This window comes from Felis catus, chromosome E2 (genome assembly GCF_018350175.1).
Source record: "Felis catus isolate Fca126 chromosome E2, F.catus_Fca126_mat1.0, whole genome shotgun sequence".
NCBI lineage: Eukaryota > Metazoa > Chordata > Mammalia > Carnivora > Felidae > Felis > Felis catus.
Window position 1 is genome coordinate 8,271,754 of NC_058382.1, and position 20,808 is coordinate 8,292,561.

General features: G+C 58.0%; 2 protein-coding genes and 1 long non-coding RNA gene across 4 annotated transcripts in view; 1 reads left to right on the forward strand and 2 right to left on the reverse strand.

Annotated features, from left to right (window-relative positions):
• PRR12 (proline rich 12) overlaps window positions 1-13,410 on the reverse strand; it is a 28,157-nt gene extending 14,747 nt beyond the window's left edge. Inside the window, exons 1-6 of the mRNA XM_023246139.2 lie at window positions 13,256-13,410; window positions 11,603-11,715; window positions 10,408-10,569; window positions 7,007-10,323; window positions 5,801-6,461; window positions 2,833-3,224 (exon numbers count right to left, since the gene is read on the reverse strand). Of these exons, the coding sequence (XP_023101907.2) occupies window positions 2,833-3,224; window positions 5,801-6,461; window positions 7,007-10,323; window positions 10,408-10,569; window positions 11,603-11,715; window positions 13,256-13,341 (4,731 nt within the window). The 5' untranslated portion in view covers window positions 13,342-13,410. The remainder of the gene's footprint in view (window positions 1-2,832; window positions 3,225-5,800; window positions 6,462-7,006; window positions 10,324-10,407; window positions 10,570-11,602; window positions 11,716-13,255) is intronic.
• Window positions 13,411-14,027: 617 nt separating this feature from the next.
• PRRG2 (proline rich and Gla domain 2) lies at window positions 14,028-20,797 on the reverse strand. Of its 2 annotated transcripts, XM_003997505.5 has the most exons (9): window positions 20,774-20,797; window positions 19,953-20,024; window positions 19,391-19,495; window positions 19,169-19,266; window positions 18,805-18,980; window positions 18,614-18,653; window positions 15,934-16,072; window positions 14,944-15,090; window positions 14,028-14,625 (listed from the first exon to the last, which is right to left on the reverse strand). In XM_003997505.5, the coding sequence occupies exons 4-9, from the start codon at window positions 19,251-19,253 to the stop codon at window positions 14,607-14,609; spliced, it is 606 nt and encodes a 201-aa protein (XP_003997554.1). In that variant the 5' UTR covers window positions 19,254-19,266; window positions 19,391-19,495; window positions 19,953-20,024; window positions 20,774-20,797; the 3' UTR covers window positions 14,028-14,606. The 2 variants fall into 2 exon arrangements, with proteins under 2 accessions (XP_003997554.1, XP_019674773.1); XM_019819214.3 differs by lacking the exons at window positions 19,391-19,495; window positions 20,774-20,797 and having other exon boundaries at window positions 19,953-20,699.
• On the forward strand, window positions 14,591-19,975 carry LOC123382259. Its single transcript, XR_006590359.1, has 3 exons — window positions 14,591-14,999; window positions 16,148-16,197; window positions 19,487-19,975. It is a non-coding gene; the product is annotated as an uncharacterized LOC123382259 (long non-coding RNA).
• Window positions 20,798-20,808: the final 11 nt, after the last annotated feature.

A 20,808-nucleotide genomic window follows, 5' to 3' on the forward strand; every position in this document is an offset into this window, starting at 1 on the left:
CTGTCACTGTCAATGTTTGACAGGATGGACAGAGAAAGGCTGAATCTGGTACTGAGAGCCCAGGCTCCTGGGGCCAACAGAGCTGGCGTCAGTCCCCAACCATGAAAGTCTAGGAAGGCTACTGTACCACTCTACGCCTCAGTTTCCTTCCCTGTCAAACGGGGCTAGCAATCCCTATCGTGAAGGAGAATTATGAATATAAAACTTGGAGACAGACAATGGCGATAGTTACATAACGATGTGAATGTACCTAATGCCACTGAATGGTACACTTAAAAATGGTTAGGGGCGCCTGGGTGGCGCAGTCGGTTAAGTGTCCGGCTTCGGCCAGGTCACGATCTCGCGGTCCATGAGTTCGAGCCCCGCATCAGGCTCTGGGCTGATGGCTCAGAGCCTGGAGCCTGTTTCCAATCCTGTCTCCCTCTCTCTCTGCCCCTCCCCCGTTCATGCTCTGTCTCTCTCTGTCCCAAAAATAAATAAAAACGTTGAAAAAAAAATTAAAAAAAAAAAAATGGTTAGAATGACGGGCCGCCTGGGTGGCTCAGTCGGTTAAGCGGCCGACTTCGGCTCAGGTCATGATCTCGCGGTCCGTGAGTTCGAGCCCCGCGTCGGGCTCTGTGCTGACAGCTCAGAGCCTGGAGCCTGTTTCAGATTCTGTGTCTCCCTCTCTCTGACCCTCCCCCGTTCATGCTCTGTCTCTCTCTGTCTCAAAAATAAATAAACGTTAAAAAAAAAATTTTAAAAAAAAATGGTTAGAACGACAAATGTCATGGTATATACAGGCTACCACAATTAAGAAAAAAAGATCAAACTAAATTCTGTGGGAGCACCTGAGTGGTTCAGTGGGTTAAGCGTCTGACCTTTCTTTTTTTTTTTCAGAGAGAGGGCTCAAGTGAGCTAGGGGCAGAGAGAGAGAGAGAGAGAGAGAGAGAATCCCAGGAGGGACAGAGGGAGAGAGAAAGAGAGAGAGAAATGGGGGGCTCACCCAATGTGGACTCAAACTCACAAACCATGAGGTCATGACCTGAGCCGAAGTCAGATGCTAAATGACTGAGCCACCCAGGTGCCCCTGCGTCTGACTCTCGATTTCGGCTCAGGTCTTGATCCGGGGTTTGTGAGATCAAGCCCCTCGTTGGGCTCTGTGCTGACATCATGGAGTCTGCTTGAGATTCTCTCTCTCTCTCTCTCTCTCTCTCTCTCTCTCTCTCTCTCTCTCTCCCCTCTCTCTCCCCTCCCCCACTCGTGCTCTCTTAAAATAACTTTAAAAAAAAAACAACTAAAAATAAGACTACACTCCCAACAATAGCTAAATTATGGAAAGAGCCTAAATGTCCACCAACTGACGAACGGATAAAGAAATTGTGGTTTATATACACAATGGAATACTACGTGGCAATGAGAAAGAAATGAAATCTGGCCTTTTGTATCAACGTGGATGGAACTGGAGAGCATTATGCTAAGTGAAATAAGTCATATAGAGAAGGACAGATTCCATATGTTTTCACTCCTATGTGGATCCTGAGAAACTTAACAGAAGACCATGGGGGAGGGGAAGGGGAAAAAAATGGTTAGAGAGGGAGGGAGCCAAAGCCTAAGAGACTCCTAAAAACTGAGAACAAACTGAGGGTTGATGGGGGGTGGGGGGAGGGGAGGGTGGGTGACAGGTACTGAGGAGGGCACCTTTTGGGATGAGCACTGGGTGTCGTATGGAAACCAATTTGACAATAAATTTCATACTAAAAGAAAAAAAACTTGAAAAATAAAATAAAATAAATAAAAATAAAGATAAGACTGTAAATAACACATTAAGTTCATCTCCCAAAGTACACGAGATAATAAAGCATAACACGAGTTATTAACCTTATAATTAATTCATCCCGCAACGTCTCCGTCTGAAGAAACAACACCCGAGATTAAATTAAACGCGGTGACGTACGTCAAGGGCCACACGTGTTCCTGGCCCCGTAATCAATACCCAGTCCGAAGAAGGAGCTTAGTCTTCAGGGTCACCATCAAGGGAACCATGGCTTGCTGACCCACCAAGCACTTGCTCAGTCTCCTGTTCTGGGAGACGCACGCCGCATGAGTGCCTGAAGTCACCTACCCACCGAGCACCCCTGCTATTAATCCTCTGGTCCAAACCTATCTGTCCCATGAACCGAGTGGAGCAGAGATGGGCAAACTTTTTCTGTCATGGAGCAGGAAAGAAAGATTCTTGGCTTTGTGGGTCAGCTAGCTTCTGCCTCAACCATCTCACCCCGCCACGATACTGGCGCTAGAGGATATGGAAACGTCTGGGCATGGCTGGGTGCCAATGAAACGTTATTTATAGAAAGAGGTCGTGGGCTGCACTTGGCCCATCCAGGCCAGTTCGCCAACCTCTGGAGTAGCGTAACTGGGAGCAGTGAATGTGGCGATCTGCATAAAGTGTTTAAGATGTGGCCTCACGCTCCCAAATCATTGGCTACTCAATTTACAGACTACCTCGGAGTGCGCGCGCATTCACAGTTATATTCTGTCGATTCCACACGCGTCCACCAACACGGCATACCTCGCCAAGTCACCACTCTCTTGGCTTGTGCCATTAAATTAGAAGCTTCATGAGACCAGGACCTGCCTCCTGGAACCCCAGCCCCCACAATACCTGCAATAAATGTTAACCATCGCTCGCCTTTATGGGACACACACGCCCCCCGCATCTCAGAGCCCCGCATGTCCTCTGGATGTTCTGGCCCCATCGGCCTGTGGTTTCGGGGCCTGTCACCCGGCAGGCATTCCATAGCCGCTGAGCGACCAAACCCCCGGGCCCAGCGTGCCATGCCGGGGACTCACCTTGAGGGAAGGGATGTCCTCGGCGCGGATGACGAACTCGTCGCGCTCCCGGAAGATGCCCTCCCCGCCGCTCTCGCCCGCCTCCTCGTCCGTCTCCCCGCACACGGCTGCCGTCTCCTGCTTCTTGGCCAAGTGCAGGGGCCGGGCGTCCGGAGGCTCGGGCTCCTCGGGGGACGGGGCAGGGGGCTCCTCCGGCGCGGGGGCGGCCGGCGGGGGCGGGGGCGGGGCGGGCGGCGAGGGCAGGGGCGGCGGGGCGGGCGGCGAGCTGGGCGCGGGGGCCACCAGCGGGGGCGGCGAGGGCAGGGCCGGCGGTGGGGGTGGCGGCGGCGGTGGCTGCGGCGTCGGGGCGGGGGGCGGCGAGGGCGGGGGCTTCTCCTCCAGCAGCGGGGGCTCTGGGGGCGAGAGGGGCGTCAGGGCGGACTACGGCACCCACCGGCACCGCGAGGCCCCCTCGGCCCTCACCGCGCAGGTCCCTCAAGGCCGCTGTCACTGTCAATCAGTATCAGCCCCTACCCTCCTCTCCGGCGTCCCAACACAGCCAGCCCCCTTCCTGCTGTGCACCCCCACATCCCTCCTGATCAACGGTGACCGTTCTCCACCGAGCACCCTAACACCCATCTCTGCTGCAAATCCCGCTCACCTCCACTTCTTATTCTTCTGCTCTTGACCTTCCTCCTAATCAGGGCTCCTGAGGCTGCTTACCTGTCGCCTGTCCCCTCCCCGACTTTCCTTATTTTTTTTCCAGATTTTATTTTTATGTAATCTCTACACCCGAGATGAGACTGGAACCCACAACCCTGAGATCAAGAGTCTCCTGCTCCACAGACTGAGCCAGTCAGGTGCCCTTCCCCTCCTGGACTTCTATTTATTTTTGAATGATTTTTTATTTATTTTTGAGAGAGAGAGAGAGAGAGAGAGAGAGAGGGCACGTGCGCGGGCGAGTGGGGGAGGGGCAGAGAGAGGGAGACACAGAATGCCAAGCAGGCTCCGTCCCGGCTCTAAGCTGTCAGCACAGAGCCCAATGCAGGGCCTCGAACTCATGAGCTGTGAGATCATGACCTGAGCCGAAGTTGGACGCTTAACGGACTGAGCCACCCAGGCGCCCCGCTCTGGGACTTTTAATACCCACCTCTGCCTGAGGAGGCCAAAGGAAGACTATTCCCTTAACTTCTCTCTCCAGTGTCCTAATAACCCTTCCCACCCAAACGTGGTGCTCTGTCCCCACCCCTCTTCCCAGTCTCTAAATACTCTCCCCTTCTGTCCCTTATATTGTAGCATTACTCAATGCCCCCACCCCGCCCCGCCCCCACTCCCCATTAAAACCAGTCCTCTCTGGGGACGCGTGGGTGGCTCAGTCAGTTAAGTATCTGACTCCTGATTTCCGCTCAGGTCAGGATCTCACAGTTCATGGGATCGAGCCTTGCACCGGGCTCTGTGCTGACATTGCAGAGCCTGCTGGATTCTCTCTCCTTCTCTCTCTTTGCCCCCACACCCTTGCTTGCCTGCACATACACTCTAAACACATAAATATTAAAAAACAAAAAATCAGTCCTCTCTTGTCTCACCACAGACCCTTCCTCATCCTTCAACGGTCTCCAACCCCAGTCCATCTCCCCCTTGCCCTCACCCCAAGTCCCTCCAAAGCTCCTTGCCCTGCCCTGACGTGGCTCCTGGTTCCCAAATGCCATTCACCAGCCCTTGCACCTCTTCTCTTGTTCCGGAACGTCCCTTCCAATGCCCACAGTTCAACTCCCCCAAAGCCCTTCTGCTAGGTCAAAGTCCCTCCAGGAGACCCCCTTCCCAGCTCCAGAGGACCTTCTGAGCCCCTGAAACCCATTTCCCACGCCTCATGCCCATCTGAGTCCAAAAACACCGCTCAGTTGCCTCAAAGCCCTTGCTGGCTTTCACCTCCCATCTTCCACCTTCCGTCCCAATTCCCCAAGCATTCACTCTGCACCTCTTCCTCCTCATTTCCTGCTCAGGGGGTCTTGTCCTCCTCCCCCCCAAGCTCTCCCTGCCCTTCCCTCAGACTGCTCTCTACTCTCAAGATCATCAGTGCCCTCTACTTCCCACTGAACTCTCCAAGGGCTTTTCTAACGGCCCCCTCTACTGCCTTAAAATCCCTCCTGATGCCTAAAACTGCTTCCTCTCAAGCCGTGTCCTGGGCTATGAGCCTTCCAAGGTTCTTGAACCCCAATACTCGTTCCCATTTCAGCGAACCCTGACACTCTGTTCAGAAGCCCCCGGCATTTCTTCTCACCTCTGCCCTTCAGCCTCCCTTCAGCCTCCCTCTCCATTTCCCACTCTTCTGCAACCCCCTAGAAGTGCTCCCCCTTCCCTAGGACACCTCTGAACCCTCGAACCCTCATTAACTGCCCCCGCTGCCTTCCTCCGAATCAATGCCTTCATTCCCTCTCCAGTGAAGCACCTTAAAATTTGCCCAAAGCCTCTCTCAGGACAGAACACCATCCAGACCCTGCCATACCCCCAGCCTTTCCCTCCTGCCCCCCCCTCCATGAGACCCAACTAGTCAATGTTCCAGTCTCTTTCAACTACCCTCCCCAAGTCTCTTCCTACCCCCAGATACCTTTCTGTCCTTTGCCATACATCTCTAAATCCCAGCTCCTTCTCAGATCCCATATCCTCACCAGTTTTAAAAGCTCTCTCAGTACCCTGTCACCCACCTGTCCCTATCACTTACAACCTGCCCCATTTCCCACATTCTCCAGTGCCCACCTTGGGGCCCTTTAGCCCACTTAGCATCTGTGGGCAAATTAGAAAATGCTACCTTTCTTACTAAAAACACCTGTTTGCCCTCAATTAACAAGTTACTTTCATAAACAAGAGAATCTACTTCATCTACGTGAACAATGTCCCTTAAACAGTGCACAACCTGCACAACTGTACCCTGTGACCTGAACAACAGGAAAGCCCCTTCCCGCCCCCAAACCATCATCCCCGAGCTCACCGGGTGTGCCATTGCTGCTAGGGAGCCCCGGGAGTGGGGGAGGCCCTGGCATTGAAGCCTCAGTTGCCAAGGAGGGCACATCTGGGGTGGAAGTGTCCTTAGGCCCAGCGAGGGGTGGGTCATCAAGAGCGGAGATGGCTGAGGAGATGCTCTCCTGCAGGTCCCGGTTCTTGGCCACAGAGTCTTCTTCGTCCGAGGAGAAGGAGGGCAGTGTCTCCAGGTTGCGCTTCAGCTCCTCGTCCAGCCGTTTGCAGGGCGAAGGGCAGCCCAGCCCCAGCCCCTCGCTCTCGGCCGCCTCCAGTGCGCCCCCCAGCCCGAAGGCGCCGGCAGGCGGGGGGTGTGGCACAGTGGGGGCGGCAGGGGGCTGGGGCTGCAGGCCCCGGGCCGGCACAGAGGGCGGCACGCTCTTGGGGGGGCTGAGTGGGGGCGTCAGGCCGGCCTGATAGAGTGGCGGATGACGCTTGCCTGACTTGAGGAAGTCCAGGAAGGAGGCCATGAAGCCGGACTTCATCTCTGGCTGCTTCTCTTCCACCTCCTTGATCTTGGCCTCAATCTTCTCCCGAGTCAGGCTGGAGTCCAGGCTGTTGTGGTCAGCGCCGGATACAGCGTCGCCTGACGAGGCTCCCAGACCCTCACCGGCCTTGGGCACAGACAGCTTGATCTAGACATTGGGGCGATGGGGAGTCAGGACCCACGGATCTGGGGCCCCAAGTCCCCTCCCCCATCAGAAGCAGGAGCGCAGGCCCCCAACCCTCACTTAAGACCCAGGTCAAATTCCCACTCTCAGCCTGTAGAACTCTAGAATTCAAGCCCACAGACCCCTTCTGATTCCAGAACAGGACTGGAGTTCCTCCCTCGATGCTCCCTGATCTTCCTTTGCTTACAGCCCAGGAACCCAATCTCCAGACCCTCCACCCGCACCCCCAAGACGCAGGAATCTAGGAACCCCCAATCGCCGGTCCTTTAAGACCTAGCACCTAAGAACCTAAGCTCCAATACCCTGTACCTCCCTCCCTCCAGACCCCAAAGTGTCAATTCTCAGATCCCTCCAACAGTGGAAGCCTGGAATCCCAGCCCAGAGATTCATTTCCTCACAAGTTTCAGGAACGTAAACCACAGCCCCCATCACGCCCCAGAACCTCAACCGTGGCCCCAACCCTCCGCTCTCTTGAAAACTTAAGCCATCCAGACCCCAGTCCCCCTCACCTTAAGTGGCTTCAGGGGCTCCAGCCGTGTGCCCCCTACCTCCTCGGCCTTCCTGCCCCGACCACGGCCCCGGCCCCGAGGTTTCTTGGCTCCATCAGTGGGTGTGGAGGCTGAGGCTGGCCCAGCAGTGGTGGGGACCTCCAGCGGGCGGATCCGGGGCCTACCCCGGGGCCGGGGTGGGCCATCACGCTTGGCCTTTGTCGGCTTGCGGCCACGGCGCCTGGGACCATCGGGGCCTGGGTTGGGTGGACAGAAGTCGATGTCACCCAGGGGTGAAAGGGCCGGGCGGGAACGGCAGCTGGACACCAGGTCGGGCAGGCGCCGAGGGTTGAGGCGGATATCAGCGGGCACATCGGCCTTGTCCTCATCCGCCTCAAACTCGTACTCCTGGGCGTACAACTTCTTGGGCGTCTGGAAGGGCGGGTCGCGGCGCCGTAGCAGGTGGAAGGAGGACGTCTTGAGCAGCTTCTTTGGCTTGGTAGAGCAGAAGATGGGTGAGGTCAAGCCTCCCTTGGGCTCGGAGGCAGGTGGCGGCGGTGGAGGGGGAGGCGGGGGTGGCGGGGCCGCCTGGTGTGGCCCACTCTGGATCAGGCCCAGAGGCTCGGCATTGACCGTGGAGGGCAGCTCAGGCGGTTTGTTGGGGTCCAGGCCCAGGCCCGGCGTCTCAGGCCCAGCTCCAGACGCCCGGCTAGGGCAGTAGGGCCCATAGGGATCATAGGCAGGGGGGCCCGGAGGCGGCCCAGTCCCCGCCTTGGGGTCACCCTCGTCCTCAGGCGGCCCGGCCTTGCCATAGTCGTCTGCCGCCCCTCCGCCGAACATCTCCTCCATGGTGGGGAAGAAGCTGCGCTCCTCGTCTTGGAGCAAGGAGTCAGGAAAACAGATGGACGTGAGTGGCACAAAGCGGGGGGCCTTTGTGCCTTGCGGGCTGGGGCTGCGGTAGGCGCCTGAGGGATCCTTGCCCTCGGTATTAGGTGGGCCTACGCCAGTGTCACCAGGCCCTGGGGGCAGTGGCTCCAGGGCCCCAAGCAACTCCTGCATAGCGCCTGGGGGCTCCAGACTCTCCTCGGGTCGCAGGCGGGGGCTGGGGGCACCAGGCTCCAGGCCGTGGCTTCGGAGGTGGGCCTCAAGCTGGAGGGGCATGGGTGGCGGAGGTGGGGGCGGCGGCGGGGGCGCCTGGGGCGCCCCATCACGGGTGGCTGGCTCAAGGAGATGAACGCCAACCTTGGGGGCACTGGGAGAGGGGCTGGGGGCGTGGCTAAGGACAGAAGGGAGCAGTTGTGGTGGGGGAGGCGGAGGCAGCACCAGTGGGAGGTCAGGGCCCCCGGCCTCCAGGAGGAGGCCGTGGGGTGTGGGCTGGGCAGGCTGAGCCGTGGGAGGTGGGGGCGGCGGGCTCTTTTGGAGAAAGGCCCCCAGCTCCTTGGCACCTGCCCCATAGTGGACCACTGAGGTGGCCAGCCCCTCGGGTGTCTCGCCACCTCGTTCCGGCCCTTTCTTCTTCTCCTTCAGCCTCCCCAGGCCCAGCTCCAGGGCTGCTGTGGCACCCTCGTCGAGGCTGGCACTCGTCCGGATGACACTCTGCAGGTGATACCTCTGGGGGTCTTCCTTGGCCAGCTCGTAGGGTGTGCCCGGTGGACCCCCGGCCCCACCACTCCCCCCAAGTCCCTTGGAGGCATCCGCTGCCCCATCTTCACCCACCAAGCCGTCTGCCCCTGAGGTCCGCGGGGGGCTGGGTGCCTGTAGGAGATGCTGGATGAGGAATTCCTCATCTTCCGTGCGCTCGGCAGGAGGCCCGCCGGGGCCAGCCAGCAGCTCCGAGCCATCCCCTTTGCCTTTGTAGCCACCTGCTCCGGCTGAATAGCTGCCGGCTCCCGGAGGCGCCAGGAAAGGGGCCGAGGCCAAGACGGAACTCAGGTATTTGCCAGGGGCTCCCGGAGAGCCGACTCCAGGCGGGCGGCCGGGGGCAGGCGGTGACTGCAGTGGGCGGATGATGTGAGAAGGGCTGGCCTCGCCGCCACCCCCCAGGGAGCTGGGCCCCCAGCCACCTCCGTGACCCGAGAGCGCCGGGGAATGGCCAGTACTGTAGCTGAGCGAGGGGCTGGCTGTGGGCAGCCCCTGGGAATGGGCAGCTGGCCCGGGGTATGGCTCACCCTGAACCCCATACAGCTGCCCCTGCAGCTGATCCGGGGAGTAGCTCTGACACGTGGCTAGGCCGGGAGGCGGGGGGCCACTGGGGGGCTGTGGGGGCCCCCCTGAGTAGCTAGGGCCTTTGCTCAAGTCCTGTGCTTGACCCCCTCCAAACCCTTGCCCGTAGGCCTGGGGTCCTAGAAGCCCTTGGGGCTGTCCAGGGGAATAGGCTTGGCCCCCGGCCCCGCCAGCCCCAGAGGCCTTCCCAGTGGCATAGGCTGCTGCTGGCCCACCCAGACTCTGGCATTTGGGCGTGGCGGTCGAACGGGGCGGGGGGGGCCTGTTGGCAGCACCCGCAGCTGCTCCATAACCGCCTTTGCCTGTCTTGTAACCGGGCGACTGAATGATGGGGCGGTAACCTCCACCGCCACCCGCAGCCCCACCTCCTCCAGCCGCCTCTGGGCCTGCAGCCCGGCCCGATGCTCCAGCCGTGGCTCCGCTGGGCCCAGCCTTGCTAGGCTCGCCAGCACCAGGGGAGGGCTCCCCGCCGCCCAGGGGGCTACAGGCCAGGTTAGCCCTGTGGCCCATGGAGGAGTAGCTGCCTCCACAGCTCAGGTAATGCTGGAGGGCGTGGGCTGGTGGCGGGGGCGGCGGGGGCTGTGCACTTGCCGGCCGCTGGTAGTGCTTGATGACGGTGTCCTGGCGGGGCAGGGCCCGCTCGGGTGGCGGGGGGCCCGGGGCAGCACCCGAGAAGTTGTAGAGCTGTGGGGAAGATTGCTCGGCGGCAGCGGCAGCAGCGGAAGAGGAAGCCAGCAGGTTGAACTGAGTCGGGAGGTGGCGGGGGGGTGGGGGTGGGTCAGGGGGGCCAGGGCGGTAAGGAGGGGTCTGGGCCGGGCCGAGACCAGCAGGCCCCAGGACACCGCCTCCTGCCAGGCGCTCGAAGCCCAGCGAGGATGGCACCGTGGGTGCTTGCGAGGGCTTTAGGTGCAACACATCATGAGGGGACAGGAGCCCGTTAGCTGGGGGACTGAATGGGGGATCTTGAAGGCTGAGGGACGAGGGCACTGGGAAGGGGCGGCTGCCGAAGGAAGCCGGGTGCTGGTAGGCCGACAGGGCAGAGGAGGATGGAAAGGTGCTGGAACCCGGCAGGGCGCCCGAAATGAAGAGCTCCGTGGGGCCTGGCGTGTGCATGGCTAGGGATGACGGAGAAGACCACAGGTCAGGGCGGACCACATGCCAGCCCCACCCTGGCCCTCCTGGGTCGGCGCTGGGCTTACCTGTTTGCCAGGAAGGACTGCGGAACTGGGAGAGGAGAGAGGAGGCAGAGGGGCCAGGCTGGGGGCCCCGGGACTCCAGGGCCGAGATGAGGTTCATGACGGAGGCGTCGGGCCCTGCTGAGCCCGCGTGGTGGAGGCCAGTGTCGAAGAGTCCAGAGAGGCCTGGCCAAGGACAAGGGGGTTAGAGTCAGCAAAGTGGGGTATAAGGCCAAGTTGAAAGGGAAAAGGAAGAGGCCAAAAGCAAGTCAGGTCAGGGAAAAGGGTTGGAAAATGTAAAGAGATAGATTCCAAGGGGATAAAGCGGACACAGCCAAGCTGAGGAGACAGGGCAGAGGATAACAAAGGGGAAAAAGGAAAGCAATAAGCAGGATGGAGCGTAGTCCAATTGTAAGGGCAGGGAGCCCAGGAGAGGAAAGGTAAACAAAAGAGTAGAAAAACCCAGAATCAAAGGAAGTGGGCACAACAGGACAGAGTTCTTGGTGGAAGGGGGAGGGAGACACAAAAGGATTTGGGCAATTCTAGCAAGGAAGGGGAAAAGATGGCATGACTGGAGCCACTTAGTAGGAAGAGGGCAGGTCTAAAGGGATTGAGTTCAAGTGGGAGGATCCAGAAAAAAAACAAAAACCAAAAAAAAAAAAATAAGGAGGAGACAAGGGAAGGAGACAACCAGGAAAGTTAAGGATCAAATTGGATAATGTAATCTACTTGCAAGTCCACCCAGGAAGAAGGAAACCAATCAGAATCATCAGAGGTAGGACTACAGGGAAAAGAATAAGGTGGTGGGCAGACCCAAGGAAAAAAAGGGAGGTCCAAAGACTTAGAGCCAATCAGAAAGAAAAGGAATCAGGAAGAACGAATTCAGAGCGCCAAGGAGCCAAGAGGATGGGCAAACCTAGAGGGAAAGGATTGGGGTGGGATAGACAGGAGGAAAAGCCTGGAAGAGAAGGTGGGATTTGGGGGCTGAGGGGACGGGGCCAATTGGAGCGAAAGAGGCGGGGCCAGAGACAAGGGTGGACGAATCCAGCGTGAAATTGAGCAGGGACCAGCAGCCTCAGAGGCAACCAATCAGAGGAGAGGCAGCAAGGGGCGGGCCAGGACGCAGGGCACGGCCAATTAGGAGGGGTGGAACTTTCAGCAGCCAACCAGCTGCCTGGGAGGGAGGGCCAGCCCAGGCGGGGCGGGACGGGGGCCGTACCTGCTGGGTGGTGGTTGGTGGCATAGCTTTGCAGTGGGTGGGGGGCCGCGTAGGCCTGGCGGTGTAAGATGTCGGTCTCGGGGTGCGAGGTCCTGGAGCTGCCATAGACCAAGCTGGGGGGAAGGGAGAGATGTTAGGGTGTCCTCTGCAGCTACCCTAGGAGAATGGAACTCAGCAAATCCCCCGGGGTGTGGGGGGAATCTTACAGCTGACTGGGGGTTATCCCTAAGGAACCTTGGGCCCTAAAGGAAAGAAGACCAAGGGAACCGGGGTACCCAATGAAAAGAGCCATGAAACATTCCCCACTCAAGCCCCAATAAATAGAGCCCAGATAGTCTCACGTTTACAAACAGACATGCACAACGACGAGGCAAACAGAAGAGGGTGAAGAGTCAGAGGGAAGTGCCCCAAGTTGAAAATTCAAAAGGCATGGACTTCCTACCGAGCCCACTATCCCCTGGACGACACAAGGCCCCGGGGCCCACCTGAGGGGTGCACACGGACGCCCACTCTAATGCAGACACGTGGGAACACATGGCCCTGAACCTCATATAGGGTCCCGAGTCAGGAGCAGGAGGTAGATTGTTCCCCAAAAGGCTGGGATGGGGGGTGGGGAGGGGATAGGACTAGGGGAAAGTACCAGGTACAAGTGTGAACATGAACAACGTCCATCCCGCAGGGTTGAGGTTCAAATGCATGGGCCCTTGCAAAGCCAGGTGTGTGTGCAAACGACTATCCAGCTCACCCGTGGGGAAGGAAATATACAGAGCGAGAAGTCCCAAATGGAAAATCCTAACACATGTGGGGTCATGCCCAGCCATGCTGGGAAACCCAGAGGTGGGGGGGTTGGGGACAGGTGAAGAGTGAACGCAGGACATAAACAGCAGGAAGGGGGCTGATTCGCAGGTGAGCAGGGTGCCAACTAAGCACCAACAGGGCCCACGCTCACGCACACAACCACACACCAGGGAAATATCTGAATCTTCCCATGCAACGGCCCCAATTCACGGCTGGGACTCAAGAGGTCAAATACTCCGCTCCTCGCCATCCACTAGGATTCTCTGCCTTTGGGGGTGGGGGAGCCCAAGGGGGCGTGTCTCAGATTCCAGGACCCCCCCCTCACACACACACAGAACCCCAGCTTGGGAAGGGGGCGGGGCCCCGTGCCCACTCTGCGCGCGGAATTTCGGGGGGGGGGGGCCCGAGTGGCGCGGCCTCGCGCAGTCCCGGAACAATAGGACGGGAGGGGGGGCTCCCCCCAGGTCTGCGTCCTAATTCTCCTTTCCATCCCACCTATGCAAGAGCAGAGCCCGGGATGCAGGGAGGAGGGATCAGCAAGCCGGGAATCCAAGGATGGGGGGAAATCCAGGCCTTGCTTCGCCAGTCCCTCCCACCTTCCCAGGGCCTTTCCGTCCGAAATTGTTTTGCACCCCCATTTTCCCGCTGCATCTCTCCCTTTGCATGCCGGAGCTGGCTTTGGCGGAGTTTGCAATTTGCAAACTGGGGCGGCGGCGTTGTTGCAAACCGAGGAAGGCCGCTCCCTTGCAAGCCGGAGGGGAGTTTGCGATGCACGCTTCGCCAGGCGGGCCAGGCCCGGCCGGGCTGGGCCCCCACCCCTTGGCCCCTTCCTCCAGGCCACCCTCAGCTCCTTACCTAGCTTTCGCTGACCTCTCGTAACTCCATCCCGCCCCGGCGCCGAGCGGGTCCCCGAAGCCGGCGCTGGGGTAGTTCCTGTCCATGAATTGGCCGCGGTGGAAATTGGGGGGAGGGGGAGGGAGGGAGGGAGGGAGGGGGCGCGCGCGCGCTCTCCTCCGCCGCCGCTCCCTCCGCTGCTGCTTTTTTTTTTCCCCTCTCTCTCTCTCTCTCTCTCTCTCTTTTTTTCTTTGCAGCCGCCGAAGGCCCGGGAAGGCCCCGGGCTGGGGAGGGAGGGGGCAGGGGCGGAGGGGCGGGCAAGGGAGGGGGTGCAGCCGCCGAGCCAAGGAGGGGGGAAGGGGGGTTCCCCCTGGAGGGAAAGGGGGGTAGGAGGGACCCCGCTGTCTCCGCCTTTGCCCCGGCGCTTGCAAGAGAGAAGGGAGGGAGCGCGCTCAGGAGGGGGCGTCCCGGGCGGCCCCGGGGTGGGTGCGGGCGCTGGGTGCTCGCTCTCTCGCCGCCGCCGCCGCCGCCTCCTCCTCCTCTGCGCTCACGGTGCAGCCATCTTTGCACAAGGCGGCTGGGGGAGGGGGGAGGGGAAGGGGGGGCGGGCGGCGGGGTGTCTGGCTGCGCTCCGCTTCCTCCCACAATCCCGTGCAAATGCAAAAAAAAAAAAAAAGAGAGAGAGAGAGAGCGAGAGAGAGAGAAAGATACAGAGCGCTAGCACGGCCTGGGGGTGTAGGGCGCAGCGTTTGTACAGAAAGCCAACTCCGCCGCGCGCAGACGCACCCGGGAATGCAGTTCAGTTTGATTTTTATTTTTTATTTTTTGCGTTCACTTTTTGTCTCTTTTACAAAAGCATTGTAATTTACGAGAGAAGCACAACTCCAGTCTCCCGGTGCAATGCGAGCCTGACCCCAAAGAGCACACTTGCAAATATGCCCCCCACCCTTTCCCTGGATTGCAGAGCGCCCGTGTGCGTGCAAGGAGAGCACACGAAAACATGCGCGTGTGTGTGGCCCGTAGCACGGGAGGGCGATGGCCTTGTCACACCTGCTCACTCACGCGAGTCGGTACACCGGGCCCACGCGCCGGGGTCCGAGTTTCCACGCAAGCCTACCCCCGGGGGGCGGGGCTGCCGGGTACCCCCACCGTCAGGAGAGCGTGGGGGCCCGCGAGTAACCCGGGACGAGGGAACACGTTGGCCGGGGATACGCGTGTATCCGTACTTGGCGGAAACACGTGTGCCAGGGTAGGCCTCGGGCCGGACGACCACTACTCCCACCACTCCTCAAGCTCAGCTACGTGGTTTAAGAGGCCTGGGGGCTCTGGAATCCGCTGTGAATCTGGGGAACACCAGCTCTGAAACAGCTCTTCAGCGAGGCCTCCTGAGGCTGCATGGGGAGGGGCACAATGGGGAGTCAAAGACCCGGCTGTTTTTCCCCCCTCAACTAAGACCACTCCGACCCGCCCGCGGGCGTCTCAGCCAATCGCGGACCCTCTGGGTACAAGACCCACCCTCCTGTAAGGCTCCACACCGACAACGCTGGGCCACGCCCCCAGACAATTGCATAGGACCCCGCCCCCGCGCTCCAAGCCTCGCCCCGGATAATAAGCTCAAAATTCCAAGTCCCGCCCCTGAGCCCACGCCCCTCCTCTCGCAGCATCCTCCCCTCTGAGCCCCACCCCCGGGTAGAAGCCCAGCCCAGTACCTGGTGTAAGGGGGCGGAGGTGCGTCGTGCACCCCAGAGGCCGCCAGCGCCTGCTCGTAGGTGGGGAGACCTGGGGGTGGCGGTGGAGGCAGGGGCGTCGGGGGGCCTACATTGCCCAGGGGACTCAGGGGGTTAATGAGCTCAGCCCTGGGGACAGAAAGTACACTGTTAGCAGGAGAGACCTACAGGATAGAGAGATTTGGGAGGAGGAGGGAAGACCTAGGGACACAGAGACTCTGAGGGTGGAAGGGAGAAAGACCAGAGGAAATGAGGGTCACCTTGAACCTGACCCGCCACACAGAAGAGCACCTCAGAATGAGAGGCGGACGAACACAGGCAGACAGACATCGACTGCTGAGACATACTCATTCACAGACATACATGTGTTCCAGACACAGGGAGAGTCATGGAGAAAAAAAACAGCCCTGCAGAGAGGTAGGCAGACACACACTGATACAGACATAACACAGAGATACACCCAGTCACAAATCTCCCAGTGCCCCTCTTATAATAAACTCTTCCTAAAAACCCCCAGACCCACTATACTTCCAAGACTGACACTCAAGCACCTTTTTAGACCCTGCCACTGAGAAACACATGCCTAGACAACTCATAAGGCACACACAAACATGTGTGACAGCCTGTCACCACGGAAACTGACATGCTGCAGACACCCAGAGACCTTACCGCTAACAGCCTCGCCAGACACGATACACACAGAGTGATAGTCACACATACATACGGTACCATGAAGACACGCAGCAGATACTGAATGAGCTCCTACTGTGTGCCAGCTACTGAGGATATTGTCAGACAGACAGACAGACACGCAACTGGACATACGCAAGCTCACAGACTGACTTTCCATGCGATAGTCTTCTCAGACCTTTCCTCTGGTGCCCACCTGCCCCAATCCTTGACCCGTCTCCTCCTTCCTCTCCTCCCCCTGCTTTCCAGCCCTCAAACCCCTTCTTTCTGAATCCCCCTTACTCTTGGGGACAGGGCTGCTGGCCTCTACCCCGTCGTCGGCAGTGCAGATACCAAAAGGCTCCCAAGCTGGCCAGGACAATGAGCAGGATGCCCGATGTCAGCCCCACCGCCAGGCCTGCTACATCCACACGTCCACGCCCTGCAGTGGGGAAGGGGGGGGTGGCACCGTGTCAGGGGCTGTCACCCACCTCAACAACCCAATGCCTTCCCACAGAGGGAGGAGTACAGGCCAAGAAGCAAAGCAGAACTGGGGCCACTTCCTAGGTATGTGACTCCAGGCAACTGAACGTACTCATTTCTATAAGCCTCCATCTGCTGCCCTGTAAAATGGGAATAACTCCTCCCCCACAGGCTGTGAAATTCATTGAGATCAAACCCATAAAGGGTCTACGATAACTTCATCCAGGACTAGAAAATATGGCAGCTGTATCCCCGTGGTGACAGAGGCCCCTCCCTGGACACAGTGTGGCTTGAGTCCCTCCTAAACAAAATCCATCTGGGTAGGGAGCTCAGCTGCCCCCACACTGACCATTGCCCGATTTAGCAAATAATAATGTATGATACCCTATTAAATACTAATTTCAGATATACAGTGAATAATTTTTTTTAATATAACTATGTCCCATGTAATATTTAGGACACTAGGGGTGCCTGGGTGGCTCGGTCACTTAAACATCTGACTCTTGATTTAGGGTCGGGTCATGATCTCACAGTTCGTCAGTTCAAGTCCCAAATCTGGCTCCACGCTGACAGAGTGTAGCCTGCTTGAAATTCTCTCTCTCTTCTCTCTGCCTACCCCCCCCCCACCCCACACTTGCTCTCTCTCTCAAAATAAATAAATAAACTTAAAAATTGTTTTAAAAAGGGGTGTCTGGGTGGCTCAGTCGTTTGAGCGTTTGATTTTGGCTCGGTTCATGATCTCATGGTTTATGGGTTCAAGCCCCATGTCAGGCTCTGTGCTAACAGCTCAGACCCTGGAGCCTGCTTCGGATTCTGTGTCTCCCTCTCTCTCTGCCCCTCCCCTGCTCACGCTCTTTCTCTCAAAAATAAAAAACATTTAAAAATTTTTTAATAAAAATTTTTAAAAAGAACATACTTAGACTAAAAAATTTATTCATGAGCATTTTTTAATGTTTATTTATTTATTTTGAGAGAGAGAGAAAGCATGAACAGGGGAGGGGTAGAGAGAGAGGGACAGAGAGAATCCCAAGCAGGCTCGGAACTGTCAGGGCAGAGCCCGACACGGGACTTGATCGCACAAACTGTGAGATCATGACCTGAGCTGAAATCAAGAGTCCAGGTGGATGTCTTAACCCCTTAACCGACTGAGCAACCCAGGCGTCCCTATTCTTGTGTGTTTAAAATTCAAATTTAACTGATGGGGGTGGGGGTGTCCTGTGTTTTATCTAACAACACTTCCCCTCTGGAACGCAGTCCCTTTACCGACCAGGCCACTGAGGGACGAGACCTCAACTCTGAAGGAAGAAATCCACAGGAAGGCTTCTGAATTTACCGGGCTATGAAAAATCCGTTTATCAATGGGGGAATTTAGGGACCTCCCCCCAGCAATAGATCATTGGGTGTCTAGAACTCGGGGGGACCCTTTGCTAGGACCCTAGGCCTTTAGCAATCCAAGGCCATGCTTCTGAGGAGAAACAGGCACACAGGGAGAACTCCAAAGGTCTGTGAGGCCCTCCTCTGTCTTGCTGCTGGGGAGACTTCCTGTAGCACTGGGTGGGGAGCTTTCCTCAAACAGTGAATCCCTGGTGGCTTTTAGCCCCCTTAGCGAAGAGCTGCGCCCAGAAGGGAGGCCCTCCAGATTCTGATATGTTTCAGGTGGATTCAAGAAGCCACTGGGCCTCACTAGGCCAGCAGCGAGGTAGTTACCTCCCCTAGCAACCAGGCTCCAGTGTGAGGACTCCAGCAGACCCAGGGCTTGTTGCTAAGGGGCATCCACCCTAGCAACCAGGCCACGGGGAGGGGTGGGGCATCTGGTACCGGGAGGGGGTTCCTCCCTGGGCAGTGGGCCTTGGGTCCTGAGCCTGGCTAGGTGTGGTTGCTAGGGAGGCCTCCTTAGTAACCAGGCCAAGGCTAGGATGGGCCCGTGGGGGAGGGGAAGCCAGCCAGGTAGTGAGTGCTGCAGGCTTCCTTGGTCCGGCCTGGCCCGGCCTCGTTGCTAAGGAGCAGTCCCCCCTTAGCAACAAGACTGCAGCCATGGTGGGTCCTTAGAACTCACAGGAAGGGTTGGGGGTGGGCGGACTGGGCAGGTGAGGATGCACAGGCTTCCAATGCCCGGCCTGCCTTGGCCAGGCCCTGTTGCTAGGGAGCAGTCCCCCTAGCAACCAAGCTGCAAAAGGGGCCGGGGCTCTGCACTCCAAAGAGGTTAGCACCTCTGAGTCTGAAGCCCGACAGGCCCCTGGGCTGTCACCCCTCTCTCCACCCGCACTTCCTCCTTCCTAAGGACAGGAGGCCTCCTCCAGATAAGTGTGGTAGGTTCCTCAGGCAGGGGCTCTAGTCTCAAAGGAGGGGACTCTTTTGATAACTACCTCCAGGAACTCAGGGAGCATGGAATTTGCAGGAGGCACATTTGGGGCAGGGGGTGTGGGTTCGGACCTCCACGGGAAGGGGGGTGCCTTAGCTGCACAGAACAAGAGGGGTCCCCCCCCACACCCCCACTCACCTCCTTTGCCATTGTAGATGTAGCTCTCCCAAAAGCGCTCCTTGAAGGGGTAAGAATAGAGCAGGTGGAAAGACAGCATATCAGCTGGGAGAGTCCATCCCCCCAACCTGCCCGCGCCCCGACTTCTGAGACCCAGGGTAGAGGGAGTTGGGGGCCAGGACATCCCAGGGCCTGGGGAGAGGGGCTCTCACCGTCAGAGTGTTGTCCTCAAAATACTCCCGTGCCTCCTCCCAGGAACACCGCTCCTCACGACACTCCCGTTCCAAGTTCCCTGGTGTGAGGAGCTCCAGGTCCCAGTGATTGGCTCGTGGAATCCGGCTACGGCTTCTTAGAAAGCTCTGGGCTTCTGGGGAGTCCAGGAAGACTTCTGCACCCAAAGAACATGAAACATAGAGAAATGGGGGGCTCCCGGGACTGGGGACATGGAAGAATCTCAACCTCAGGGGATGGGGAGCTATGGAGTGCTCAGGGAGCAGGGGACTGGAGGCAAGGGTTCCTGAGTCAGGGGAAGGTGGAGTCTGCACCTGGACACGGGCTCTTCCCCCAGACACTCACCTGGGTCTTGGTCCCCACTGGGTGAGGTGTCCAAGCAGGTGGTCAATCCCAGGTACAGAAGCAGCAGAGAGGGGGAGCCCCTCATATTTTACGAACACCTGAAACGGGGCGTGGTGGAGACATCAGGTGCCTCAGCCCCTGGGGAATGGGGCCAGGTCACCCTGACTGGACTCTATGGTCCACAAATTGTAATGATTTGTAATAATAATAGCAGACACTTACCCAGGCTGTATCCTGGGCCGGGTAGTTCAAGGTAGTTTACCTATATCAACTCCATTTAGTTTTCACAGAAGTGCTGTTCTTATCCCCGTTTTACAGATGAGGAAACTGAGGCACGGAGAGATAAAAGAATTGCCCAAGGTCGTGCGATTTGCAAGATTCAGAAGCAGGATTTGAGTGAAAGCTGTGTGCGCCTCCAGAGACTGGAGCAGGGGGCTTATCTTTTTCTCTACCGGGTCTGCAGCGCCCAGCATGAATTTTGGCACATAGTAGGTGCTCTTAAACATGTCTGTTGATGATCAAGATTCCTTTCTTCCAGGTAGTTTCCACCTATACTTGCCTCTCCCTGTGCTCATTACCACATCCACCCACAGAGATCAAAGATTACAGGAGAGACCAGAACAGGAGAGGCAAAGAGTATATTCTTGGATCCAGGGGGGCAAAGGGAGTGGGGGTCCTGGACCCCTGGGACTGGGGGACCCAAGCTTCTGAGTCCCCGAGGGGCAGAGAACTGGGGGACCAGGGTCTCCAAGCCAGGCTCTGCCTCCAGGGGACATTCACTTACCTGCCCAGACCTGTGAGCGACTGTCCCCTCTTCTTTAATTGGGGCTTCCTGGGCCAGGCCAGCTAAGGCCAGCTGTGAATGGGGGATAGGGGAGAGGGGAGGGGAGTGAAAGGAGGGGTGCCCCTCTCCCTGTAATCAGACGGATCCCGGTTTCTGGCAGAGGGGCGGGGTTTGTGATTACCTGTCCTGGGCGGGACTCAGGTAAGGGACAAAGTATTTAAAGGGACCTTAGGATGAAGGGCCTAAGGTCCAGAGCCTTGTAGGGACGCCAGGGTTCCCGACACCGACACCGTGGAGGCACTTAGGGGATTGGATATGCACCTCTTCCCTTGTTTGTCCCCTGGGATGGAAGCTTGCCTGGGTGAGCTAGGGAAATAAATGTCTAGGTGTCCAGATGCCTACATGTCTAGAAACTGGTGGGAAATGTATGCCTTGGTCCCTGGGGGTAGGTGGTCGTTGCTGTAGTAAATTCCCGTTTTCTGAGGTGATTTGAAGGACTTTGACTTCCGATTTCTCACTTGCTCTCCTTATAAATTGGAGACAGGGGAGTTGTCCCTTCTCAATTGTCTCTCAACACGCAGCAAGAAAAGTAGCTAATATACTTGGGGAAGTGAGCTTCCCGATCTCTAGAGGAAGTGGTTAATCCTTCAATTCAGACTTGCAGAGACGCAAAGCCTGGACATAAGCAGTAAATCGTCCGCCCTGGGAAATGCCTAGTGTATACTAAGCGTGCTCTATACTCGTGCCAGCGGCACCAACCGGAACCTTCGAGTAACTACTCAGGTTTCCGGAGGGAGCGAGAGGAGAAGGGAGGACTTAACCAAGTCAGAAGAGTATCTCGGCAACTAGGGGCAGC